The 13,476-nt window shown below is 35.9% G+C and overlaps 2 protein-coding genes across 3 annotated transcripts in view; both read left to right on the top strand.

The window, feature by feature from the left end:
• Positions 1 to 13,476, top strand: part of LNP1 (leukemia NUP98 fusion partner 1) — a 311,204-nt gene that overhangs the window by 189,735 nt on the left and 107,993 nt on the right. The gene's annotated exons all lie outside the window — the stretch shown is intronic.
• The window catches only part of ADGRG7 (adhesion G protein-coupled receptor G7), a 59,025-nt gene that overhangs the window by 42,247 nt on the left and 3,302 nt on the right, over positions 1 to 13,476 (top strand). For both annotated transcript variants that reach the window (XM_072969016.1, XM_006208043.4), the window contains 4 exons: positions 990 to 1,321; positions 2,041 to 2,137; positions 7,241 to 7,396; positions 9,474 to 9,630. In XM_072969016.1, the coding sequence (XP_072825117.1) occupies positions 990 to 1,321; positions 2,041 to 2,137; positions 7,241 to 7,396; positions 9,474 to 9,630 (742 nt within the window). The remainder of the gene's footprint in view (positions 1 to 989; positions 1,322 to 2,040; positions 2,138 to 7,240; positions 7,397 to 9,473; positions 9,631 to 13,476) is intronic.

The following is a 13,476-nucleotide window of genomic DNA, read 5'->3' as shown; positions in this document are numbered from 1 at the left end:
GAAGGACAGAGTTCTGTTTTAATATAAGATCTTAAAAAATAAAAAAAGTTTTTTTAAAATTAATTATTTAGGGGGGAGGTAATTAGGGTTTGTTTTTTTTTAACAGAGGTACTAGGGATTGAGCCCAGGATCTCCTGCGTGCTAAGCAGGCACTCTACCGCTAAGCTATAAGCTCTTTATTCAGTGTGGAAATCCAAAGACTGAGAAAGGTCATGGTATAAAATCATAAAGGCTATATAATTTTAGCAAACAGACTTGCTCATCACATTTGAGACATGAGGAAACAGACAAGTACTTGAAGATGTTAGAACTTTAAGCACAGTAATAGGGAAAAGAGATATTCCAAGATTCCTTGAAGTCTGAAAAATCCAGAAGGATCTAGATGGTAGTGAATGGAAATTTTACAACTTCCTTTATTACAGGACTGTATACCATAATATACAGAGAATTGTGACATGTCATGAGTTTTAAAGAGTGGGTTCTACACCTAGAAATTGTTATCTCTAGATGAAGGAACAGTCCTCGGGTATGTTTTACATTAGAAGACCTTGCTGTGGGCCATAGAAGTACAAACATACAGTGGATGCTAAGCACTGCTGTGTCTGATGGCCCTGGCTGTCAGGCCTTCTGCTGCATTCTGTTAGTTATATCAAGTCACAGGCCAGCCCTGGGAGGGGGCTCCACAGGACACAAATACCGGAAGTGGAGTCCACGGAGGGCCATCTCTGGAGAGCAGCTGTCACCTTTGATTAGAACACACTTTCAGAAAAGGACATATCAGCCTACTTTCTCTAAGTCGCTTTTTTGTGGAAGTCAGAGAAGAGGAGAGTGTGCTGCTCTGAGTAGGTTTACCAGTTGGCCCACTGGGCCATGAGTTGGATTTACATTGGATAAAATTCTTTGGTTCCCTCACTGTTTCAATAGAGCTTTTTTCTTTTTTGCAGTTGTTTTGTTTATTCATTCAATTGTATTTGCTTATTTATTTTCAGAAAAGTCAGAAAAACTTCAGTAACCTGGGTGTTGGTCTGTCTGTGCACATCAATGTTGATTTTCAACCTCCTCTTTGTGTTTGGAATTGAAAACTCTAATAAGAACTTGAAGACAAGTAATACTAACTCCAGTAGCAATGAAGTGCTCAGACAGGACATTGTTGTCATCTCAAATCCCACGTGCACCGCGATTGCTCTCCTGCTGCACTATTTTCTGTTAGTGACATTCACCTGGACAGGAATCAGTGCTGCGCAGCTCTATTTCCTTCTAATTAGGACCATGAAACCTCTTCCTCAACATTTCATTCTTTACATCTCTTTAATTGGATGGGGTAAGTGTTTGCTTCTCCACTTACTCAGGAGTTTAATTTTGTGGAAATCATTTAATTTAAACGCCTGTTGAAGGTGTAATAAATAGTACAAGGCCTTGAAATAGGGAAGATGGAAAATCCAGCAGTCACTAACAGTGCCTTCTGCCTAGTGAAGGAGTGTCTTCTGTGAAGAAGGCAGATGTGATCAAGGCAGCCCTGCTAGATACGTCACAGGCTAACTTCAGGCTGTTCATTTCCTTTAACATCTCTATTGATTTGACTTGAAATGTAGACCACATATAATTAACTTCCTAGCTACTTTAAAAGAAATGTTTCAAAAAAAATGTTTCAAGACAATCAGAGTGACTGTTTAAGAGAAATAATTTGAAAAATGTACTGTGTTCTAGTAAAGGAGAATTATTTTAGTATTATCTAAATTTAAATTTACTCAAGTGAAAGAGAAATTAGGCCACTTAAGAGTATAGATTGTGGTATGAGTTACAAGGAAATTGGAAATAGCACAGGGTTGGTAGGTATAACTATTAATGAAAAGGAAAGGAAAACACAGAAAAACGGTGTCCACTGTTGACCTACATTTGTAGGATCATTTAGTACATTGTTTATAGTGGAAAGAACAATACATCCTGAAAAGGGTCAGATGTATAGTTCATTCATGGTGTTTTATAATTAATCCCAGTCTTGGGTAAATTATTAATTCTATGCCTCTCTTTGTTACATAGGAGTCCCGGCTATAGTGGTGGCTATGACAGTGGGAATTATTTATTCTCAGAATAAGAATAATTCACAGTGGGAATTGGAATACCGGCAAGAGAGAATGTAAGTTTGTGTATTTTTAAATGTCCATTTCCTTGGTATAAGAGTGTAACTATTCAGTGACATTGAGTCCAAGTGTACATCTGCATCTCACTTTGTAATTGTCATATTATGTGTCTACTTTAAATTCTTCAAGAACACATTATGTTTTAAATATGGTGACATGAAAATTTCCTGTGATAAATCCTTTTGTAAAGGAAGTAACTACTTTCTTTTTAAAATTAAAGTACAGTCAGTTACAATATGTCAATTTCTGGTGTACAGTACAATGCCCCAGTCATGCATATATACACATATATTTGTTTTCGTATTCTTTTTCATTAGAGGTTATTACAAGATATTGAACACAGTTCCCTGTGCTATACAGCAGAAACTTTTGAAATCTATGCCTCTGAATTTCTATATCTGAACTTTTTAATATTAAATTTGTCTTCTTTGATTAAGTCTGAAAATCGTAGTACACAAAACGTGTGATCCTTAGTAACCCTTTATCTTGGTTTTCTCATCTACAAATTAGGAATAACAATAATAATAATACCTGCTCTGTGGTGACTATAAAGAGTCAAGCAAGTATGAAAAGATTCTATAACCTGCAGAGCACTCTCCATGCTTATGAACCAATCCTATATTGATACGATTATAATGCATATTTCATGACGATTTATCACACATAAACGCTCCCTGGGACTCCAGCATGAGTAATTAACTGTCAGTAATGGAAGTGCCTGTCTGTATGGTGTTTGCTTTTTTTTTTTCACATTTTTTTTATTGAGTTATAGTCATTTTTCAATGTTGTGTCAAATTCCAGTGTAGAGCACAATTTTTCAGTTATACATGAACATACATACATTCATTGTCACATTTTTTTCACTGTGAGCTACCGTAAGATCTTGTCTATATTTCCCTGTGCTTTACAGTGTAATCTTGTTTATCTATTCTACATATGCCTGTCAGTACCTACAAATTTTGAACTCCCAGTCTGTCCCTTCCGACCTCCCCCCTCCGGCAACCACAAGTTTGTATTCTATGTCTATGAGTCTGTTTTTGTTTTGTATTTATGTTCTTCTTCTTCTTCTTCTTTTTTTTAAATTCCATTTATGAGCGATCTCATATGGTATTTTTCTTTCTCTTTCTGGCTTATTTCACTTAGAGTGTTTGCTTTTTATGTGGGGAGACTGAAAAGGAAGTTGGACTGAACTATGTGTGTATTTCTGCTACCAAATGGCAACTGCTCTTTAATTTTTCCTCCCTTCTTATTTTATAAATTCAACCATTCTGATTCCCGGATTTTACCTTAAGTCCCAAACCAGCTAAAATCAGAACAAAACCCCAGGGGAGGCTGTGGTGTCAGGATGTTTACCTGTTTCCAGGGCTGACCAAGACCAACTGTAGAATAGAAGGCTAACTGCCTGGCTTGATTTTAGGAGCCAAATACTCCAGACACTTTTGTCTCTGTTTAATTGGGGTTAAATACATTTTAATGAGTTTCAAAATTTTAAATCCATAACTAGATGTCAAGAGTGGGATGCAGATATCTCATGGGAGAGGCAATTCATCTCAAATTGCATTATTATAAATTTTCTACCCTAACCTAGCCACAGGGCTAGACCCACTTCTATAGAAGTCTTCAGGAGAAAGAAGCCCACTGTCTTAAATTTATTCACATCAAGCTGTAAATAATTGAGAGCAGATTCTTTCCTGAGTATAGTATTAGGTGTTAGGGAGGACACTAGGTGACTGATAAGAAGAGTTGAGAAGAGAAGAAAGGATGTGTAATGTTAGCTTCCTCTTGGGCTCTTATCCCCCACCTTTTACCCTATACACATGCATCAAGGTCACATTTCTTCAGGGTATATTTAGAAGGAGGAAGGATTTTTTTGTTTTGTTTTGTTTTCTTGAGTTATCCTCCCAGAAGTCACACCTCGGTATACTCCCCGCACCTCCACATGCCTCCCAGTTCTTCCGGTCTTACCTGAAAGCCCTAACCGAGTTCCTTGACGTACTGCTGTCTCTGCAAGGGCCCAGTTAAGGGGTGACTGCAGGGCAGGCCACACTCCTCTTCGCTGTTCTGTCCCTCAGATCTCTGTACCACTATGTAGGTTGTTTCCTGACCAGCCTGAAGTGTTGAGGTAACCATGAGAAATGATAATACATGAGGGAGAAGTTTTTAGAAGCGTATGCTGTGTCTGCTAAAGCTGTCTTTCCCACGTTTCTTGACAAAGTCACCAAGAAGTTAAACACTTCACCTGAGGCTCTCACCTGTGATGCTCTCCAGACCTCAGGTCCATGGGTTTTTTTGGATTCAACCTGGACTCTCCAATCTCAGTTCTAGAACTCCCATTTCTACAAGGGTCAGTCTCCATGTAGGAACCATCTATCTCCTCAGCAGTCTGTTTCTCAAAATCTAGGTTATTAGATTCAGAATAACAAAGGGAGAGGCTCTTGAGAACAAATCCAGCATGGCTGTCTCTCCAAAAGATAGAGGAGGTGAGGAGGAGTCCCTTCCGAGTGCCCACCTCCTGATGGCCAGGGACATCCAGGTCTGTTTCCCGTCCAGGTCTCCCCATCTGTGTGAGGTAACTGAGGAATCTTCCAGACATTTGTCTGCATACACACACAGACATGTCTATAGTACAAATACTAATTCTCAGAAAGTGTATTGTCTAAAGTTTAAGCAACTCAAGACTCATACCGATAAAAATAAATATTTGTCCAATGATTTCATAATTTGCAAGTCTGCCTTTATCCAATAGAGTTGGATTGTCCATTTTCTTTATCTTTTCCTCCCCCTTTAAACTATATTTCTCTAGGCTGCCTGGATCAGAAATGTGTCCACCTTTTTAAATTAAAGCTTTGATGGCCACTTGCTTAGTCACCAAAGAAGCTTCTAGAGATTTGAAAGTACTTCTCAGCAGGATTTTTTAAAAGTCTTAGCCAAGTGCCTTCCTATTTCTTCTGGGGAATTGTGAGACTGAGGATGGCAGGAGGATTGTCCTCAGATGAAAGGACAGGGAAGCAGAAATCCTGGAGATAAACTTTGCTCTCTCTCACCATTTTATTTAAGGATGGACCTGTTCTGTCCATTAATAGGTTGGCGGCACTCCTTTTCATTTTTTGAATTCATTACAGAGACCTGAACATCATCTCAGTTTCCTTCTAGATCATTCAGATTAGAAATGATTTATGATCATTTAAATTATACCAACATTGCAATATAAAACAATTTAGAAATCCTTTGGCATGAATAATAATGGTGTTTTACCTGCAGGGGAAAGAAAACATACATTAATTGATTGCTAAATATGTGCCAGGGCTTCTCACATTATTTTGTTAAGACCCAAATGCCTACCTGACACCTCCGCTTGGCTGTGCAGTAGGACATCCCCTGGTCTGTCTTCCCACATCTTCTCTTCCTGTCGTCTGCCCCAGCTCGGCTGATGGTGGCTCCATCCTTCCAGGTACTCAGGCCACAGACTTTGGAGTCACCCTTCATTCTCATGTCTCTCATATCTAACCCATCAATAAATCCCTTTGCTTTACTTTTAAATACACCTGGAATCAGACTGTTTCTCAGCATTTCCTCTCCTGGTCCAAGCCACCAGATCATGGAAGTAGACTCCTAGCTGATTGCCTGCTTTTGTTCATGCTCTTCTCTTATCCCTACATCTATCTAGAGTAACACTTTTAGACTAAAGACAGATCATGTCAAGTTTCTCCTTGCCGAGAGTACATGCAATCACCTGTAAAGCCCTGACGTAATTTGCATCTTTTCACTAATCTTATCTACTTACATACTCTGTTCTAATAACACTAGCCTCTTTGCTGTTTCTTAAGCTCTCAACCTAGAGCCTTTGCACTTGCTGTTCCCTCTGCCTAGAACACACTTCCCCCTCATCTACTTCAGATCTTTATTCAAATATTACTTTTTTCCATAAGGGTTTTCCTGACCACTTTATTTAAAATGAAACACTCCCTCCCCTGCTCCCCTGTGCACACACCCAGACACACAGACACACAGACACACATATACAGATCCATAGTAATACCTACCCTTATTATTATCTGCCTTATTTTTCTCCACAGCACTTGCTCCCATCTGATATAGTACATATTTTATTAATTTGTTAGTTTTATCTATTTCTCTGCACTAGAAGAAATTCACTAAAGAAAATATTTTTGGTTTTTCATTCATTATTAATGTTTGGGTATCTAGAACAATGTCTGGCCCATAGCATGTACTCTGTAAATACTTATTAAATGAATGGATTTATTTTTACATCAAGGCCACGAGATGATTACTACACCTCACAGATGAGAAACTGCCCCCCGCAAAAACCACCACCAACAATAACAAAAGAGCAAAAACAGATGTGGTGAGGTTAAAGAACTATTCAAATGTTTTTAAAACATTAAACTTTAAAAATGCCCATTAATAAGAGACTATTTAAATAATTTATAGTATAATAAAATAATGGAATAATATGCAGCTGTGAAAAATAATGAGGACAGTCTTTATATTCTGATACGGAATGATTCTAAGATATTTTGTTAAGTAAGATATGGAAGTATTATATGTTATCATTTGCTTAAAAATCAGGAAAAGATACACTTTTGCTGATGCATGCATACACTAATTCTGAAAGAATACACAGGAAACATTGATTACCACTGGAGATTAAAAAAAAAACAACTGGGTGACTAGGGATAGTTGTAGGAGGGGGTGTTGTCTCTCTATGATGATTTGTACCTTTAAAATGTTGAGCCATCTGGGTATGCTACATATTCAAAAATAAAACAATAACTTGCCTAAAGTCAGACACCTAGTAAGTGACAGAGAGTGACATTTAAATTTAAGACTGCCTGACTCAAAAGCCACTTAATTTTCACTAGTCAATACTGTCTCATAGAGAAATAGTGCAAAACCAATGCATTTTATTTTTCTAGTGGGTTAAATTCTTGAAAATCATCTCAGATATATAGAAGGTGAAGGGATATTGACTTTCAGCATGTCTTTCAGTCGATTGTATGTCAGTAGTGTTAATACCGTAGAGAAGAATTTGTGTACATTTTATAGTCTGCTGAAATCATTTCTTTTTCTCTCCATAGCTGCTGGCTGGCAGTTGAAGAAGGCAATGGTTTTATAACAAGTCCGTTGTTGTGGTCATTCATCGTACCTGTGACCATTATCCTCATCAGCAATGTAGTAATATTTATTATCATCTTAGTCAAAGTGCTGTGGAAGAATAACCAGAATCTGACGAGGTAAGATTCCCAGTGAATGAGAAGCTGGCAGGCATGACTCAGCTATGACATAGTACAGCACAGTAATACATCCCCACTCCTAGAAGAGTTTCAGACCCTGGGGCAATGGCAGGGATATGTGGTTTTTAGGACAGATTTTCTCTTGAACTTTGTCTCAGAAAGTGGATCTTCTCATCTTCCAACATCAAGACTACAGTGTGGGTCTGTTGCATTACATAACATGCTTCTGTGCTATATGAGCCCAACTGAAAACTAAATCCAAAGACATCAAGAAAAAATTTCTCCCCCCACCCCAAATATTCAGGAACTCAGAGTTGAATAATTAAAAATATAAGAGGATTGTGAGGGGATGCTGGTAACTGTATTTTCACTTTATGAACTAGAAACTGGGTTATATTTTACATGTGTTACTTGAATCACATAATAGCTTTACATTTTAAAAAATGTGTTGCAAACATAAACATTGGGAGATTTCACTTCAAATTATATTTTCTCTTGAAAAAAATTGGACAATCTGGCAACATTGGGTCCATATTTCCCATCAAGATGGGGCGTGTGGTCTCTGGTTTGTCAGTTTTCATGTCGACTGCTTCTCTTCTGTCTGTAACCTTTCTGACCTCCAGTAGGCATTTTCATGGTCATCCCTGATAAACAGAAAGAGCTCTCAGTTGGAGAGACAGAGGACAGAAACTGTTAAACATGTACAGTCCCCCTCCCCACCTCCATCTCCCACAGCATGGATTGGTTAGAACACAGTTCTATGAATTCAGGCTTAATTGTACAGACTCTTCTTAACTCAAGTAGACTTACTATAAGCACATCTGTGACCTTTGTTGGACACCAAATAGATCCATTTGAATGAACAGATGGGTGAAAACAACCATCATTAGCAGGAACGTAATCTTAAATGTGTACTTTACCAATCAAGAGTATCATTTTTCCTATATAAATTAAAGCCCGTGTTGAGGGGAAATATGGGAAAAAGATATCACTGATAACCTTTCAAACCTGTGTTTTATTAGCAATGCAGGAAAACTGTGGTACAGTCTTGTTAGCCTAATTGCAAATTAGATTATATTTCCTGTATACAAAACAGTATCAGTTTGGCCACAGAAGTCAACCAAATTTGTATTTCTAAATTTTGGCTGATAGCTCATGGTTCTTAAATTGGCTTGGTGACAGTGAAGATCAGGTTACAATTTAATTGTTTAACAAATTATCTTCCATGTATCAATTAGCTTTTGCTGCATAACAAACTATCCCAAAACTTAGTGGCTTAGAATGACCAATGCTTATTATTTGTCATAAATTTGAATGTTGGTCAAGTAGTTGTTCTGGTCTTGGCTGGCTTGAATGCTGATGGATAATCTAGGATGATATACTTTCATGCCTGATGGTTGGTGGTTGGCTGGTAACTGCTCGCTTGGGAAAGCTCATCTCTGCTCCATGTGGTCTTTCATCTTCTATTAGACCAGTCCAGCCAGGCTTCTTACTATAGTGCTCTCAGGGTTCCAAAGAGCAATAAGAAAAGTCATGCTGTAATGAGCAGAATGCTTTCAAGCGTCTGTGGAACAAATGCTAGTGTCCCACTGGTCAAAGTAAGTCTTATGGCCAAACTCAGATTCTAGGGATACAGACTTACCATGACAGGGAAGAAGATCAATCTACATTTTGATAACTTTTCTTTCCTATATCAGCCTATGGCATGGGAAGGTCCCAGATGCCCCCAAAAGGAATTTCTTACTGGCTGATCACAGTAGTAATAATCACTAAAATAAAATTCTGTTTTAAAAAACAGGTTGATTCTTTGTGAAATTTGCCTGCAATAGTATTTAAGGAACTGTTTATGCCTGAGCTTTTAAGTGTATTCCTTTATTAGTATATTTATTTATTCTGTATTTTATCCAGAGTGCCATAGGTATAGGACTAACATCTTTTTTCCACCTGAGACATATATTGTTCAGTGAACAGTGTATATGGGCAGCTAAATATGTATTCTCAATAGGAGGGTAACAATGATATTAATAAGTACAAAGCTGCACAAACCATATTTTCTTTCTTGCCTTCCCTTACCTAGCACAAAGAAGTTTTCATCCATAAAGAAGATTCTTAGCACATTATCTATTGCAGTTGTTTTTGGAATTACCTGGATTCTGGCATACTTAATGCTAATTGGTGATGATAGTGTCATGATCGTCTTCAGCTACATATTCTGCCTTTTCAACACTACTCAGGTATGGTGTGCATTAGTCTAAGAGTAGCAGCCGTCGGGTGGTGGAGATGATACCACACTGGACCAAAGTTTTCTTATCTTAAAACTCCCTCAAGGTCATTGCTTAGTTACCTTTAGGAGACTATTTTTAATACAGTTTGTTAGGGAAGGGGAAAAATAGCTTTTTATGACTAACCTACTGTATCTTTTCCTGAGCCTGGAGTTCATAGAATATAATTGCAGTAGGGTTGGACCATGTTAGTCCCTCTTCTCTGACCAGGAGAAATTTTGTTGAGCAACTAGCTTGGGAAATAGCTCCTGTCCCTTTCCTTGATACAACAGGTTCATAGCAGGTTCTCACTGTGACTGGTGTGGTGCATGTTACAGTGATTCCTGGAACTTGGACCTCTTTGGGGTTTGCTGAATTTTTTCTTTCTCTCTTTTTTGAAATTTTATGATTATTTATCTTATCTTTAAAAAACTTTATTGGAATAATTGGGAATAACTGACAACTATATTTCTGTATTTTAAAGTGTACAACTTGATGATTTGATACACATATACATGTTGAATGATTGCCAAGATCAAAATAACACATCCATCACCTCACAGTTAATAATGTGTGTGTGTATGTGTGATGATAATGCTGAACTACTTGGCAACTTTTAAATACACAATACTATATTAACTATAGTTACCATGCTGTACATTAGATCCTTATTCTTTTAATAATGGAAAAATTTGTACTCTTTGACGTACATTATCCTGCTTACCTCTCCTCCTAGCCATAGGCAACCATCATTCTATTTTCTGTTTCTGTGAAATTGGCTTTAAAAAAAAATTCCACATGTTAGTAATACCAGATAGTATTTGTCATTCTCTGGCTTATATCATTTATCATAATGCCCTCCAGGTTCATCTGTATAGTCACAAGTGGCAGGATTTCTTTCTTTTCATTGGCTGAATAATAGTCCATGTTTATATCTATCATGCATTTTCTTTATGTTCATCCATCAAAGGACATTTAGGTTGTTTCCATATCTTGGCTATTGTGAATAATGCTGGAGTGAACATGGGTGTGAAGTTTTCTCTTTAAGATGATGATTTCAAATTTTAGGATAATTTTTTTTCTATTTCTGTGAAAAACACCATTGGAATTTTGATAGGGGTTGTATCAAATCTTTAGTTTACTTTGGGTAAATGAAAATTTTCACAGTATTAGTTTTTCAACCCTAGAACATGGAAATCTTTCCATTTGTTTTTGTCTTCTTTAGTCTTTTTCATCAATGCCATGGTTTTCAGTGTCTAGGTTTATCCTTGGTTTAATCTGTTTCTAAGTACTTCATTGTTTTGACATGATTCTAAGTGGCATTGATTTCATAAAGGAAGATGTATATCCTTTTTTCCTTTGGGAACCATGCTATTAATATCTTGGGAGCATCTGCTGTAAGAATATTTAGACTAAGGATTGTGGTCACCTTCTGATTTTCATCATGGCAAAAATATAGATAAATCAAAATGGGAGGTGAAAATAAAAATAATTCTCTTTGTCCTCATAATGTTTTTGTTTTTATTCTTTTGTATTTGTGTGTTATTTGTGGAGAGTGTCAGAACTTTAAAATAAAGCAAGGAGGCATTATTGAGAGACTTGGAATCAGGGATTCTTTCTGTGCTTCTTACATTATGCCTCCTCCCATAGCAAATACTGCTGTTTACTCTGTTGAAAAGTATTACAAAGGTTTGTCTCTCTTTATATAGAGTTTCTTAGCTGGCAAACTGAATTATATTTCAATATAATGAAAGTACCATTCTTTTACTTATTTATTTATTTAATTGAGGTATAGTTGATTCACAATATTGTATACGTTTCAATTGTTTAGCATAGTGATTCACAATTTTTAAAGGTTATACTCCATTTATAGTTATTTAAAATATTGGCTATATTCTCTGTACTTTACAATATACCCGTGTAGCTTATTTGTTTTGTATATGGTAGTTTGTACCTCTTAATCCCCTACCCCTATCTTGCCCCTCCTCCCCTTCTCTCTCCCCGCTGATAACCACTAGTTTGTCATATTCACTAGTTTGTTTTATTTTTTAGTGTTTTCATTTTCTTTGGGTATATGCCCAGGAGTGGAATTGGTGGATCATATGGTAGTTCTATTTTTCATTTCTCGAGGAACCTCCATACTGTTTTCCATAGTGGCTGCACCAATTTATATTCCCACCAACAATGGAAAGTACCCTTCTTTTAAAGTACGCCCCCACCTCATACCGGGATCACTTGTCTGAACAAATGTGATCACTGGACCACCTTCGTGAGGCATGAAAAAGTGCTCCTTAGTAAAGGTTCTCTCCTTAAGCGCCAGACCTCTAACCCTGAAAGCAAAGGGATGATTCCTAAAATTTTACATAGACTGTTATTAGCTTAAAAAAATTACAATTTAATATTTATTGTGATTACCTTCTGGCAATACTTCTATATGTCACATACGTACTTTTTAAAGATGTTATAGTTTTCAAATAATTTTTTATAAAATCTTATTTACCTTTAACTTGTTCATCAAAGCCTGAGAAAGTCTTTATAAAATTCCCTTTGTCACTTATTTTTCTATCAGTTTTTCTTATAGCATTTAGCTGTTTGTCTTTATACAGTTTAATGCCATATTATCATGTTTCTAAAATTTTTGAATGTTGTATATTTCTGGTGCATTATACCTTTTATCAGTATAATGAGTCACTCACAGTCCCATTTAATTTTGAAATCTAATTTTGTGTATATTAATATAGCAACTTCTAATTTGCTTTTATTTGATTTTATCTAGTCTAATTATGCTAGTTCTTTTGTCTTTAAACTTTCTGTGTCATTTTGTTTTTTACTTACCTCTTTTTAGACCCCATAATTTAGATTTGTATTTTTATAATCATTTTCTCATTGTTTTTCCATTTCATTTAAAAAGTTAACCTTTTATCTATTTAGCTAAATATTAGCTATCAAAACAGATATGTTTGGTCTTATTCTGACATCTTATTTCCCTTTTTCACATGTATCCATGATTTCTTCCTTAGTTTTACATACTGTGCTATATAAATTATATTTTCTTTTACTTAGCCTTCTCTTATTATTAGAACATTTTCATCCTGTTAATTATTTTTATTAGCTGTTACTACAATTTATGAAACAATTTTCAATTTCCAGAGTAAAACATTGTGTTTTGATCATTCTCTTTTAAAGGTAATAGTATGAACACAATTTAGCTGCTGCTTGTCTCCTGGTTTTACTGGTACAATTTAAAATTTATCAAAAAATTATTATTGTTAAATTATATTGTCTACATTATTTTCTTTCAAGAAATATTTATAGCATTTGGGTTTTGTTTGATAATTATGCTAATTGCATTCTGTTATACTTAAATAGTTTCAGTGTCTTTTGCCAGCCCTTCTATATTGGAATGTCCTATTATTTTGACTTTTAAATTTCAATGAATTTCTCATTAATGATAGAGTATTTTTGAGTAATTGTTTAATGGATAGTTAGTAAATAATGAAGATTTTCCTAGCTGATAGTTTTTCTTTAGGTACCATGACTTGTGAACCTCAAATTAGTTTGGCATTTAATTCTTGGCAATAATCTTTTTTTGATTGAAATTCTGTAGACTTACTGAGATATTACCTTGTGGGAAAAAGTCTTAGAAAGGTCAGAATTCTTTTTATTTAAAAACTTTTTTGGTTCTCTTCACTTTTATTTCATCCCTTAAAATTTTTTTTTGGAAATAATTTTGGACTCATAAGAGGTTATAAAAATAATACAGAGCGTTCCTATGTAGCCTTCACCCAGCTCTTCCAATGATAACATCTTATGTAACTG

This window comes from Vicugna pacos, chromosome 1, assembly GCF_048564905.1.
Source record: "Vicugna pacos chromosome 1, VicPac4, whole genome shotgun sequence".
NCBI lineage: Eukaryota > Metazoa > Chordata > Mammalia > Artiodactyla > Camelidae > Vicugna > Vicugna pacos.
This window is presented reverse-complemented; position numbering and strand designations above follow the sequence as displayed.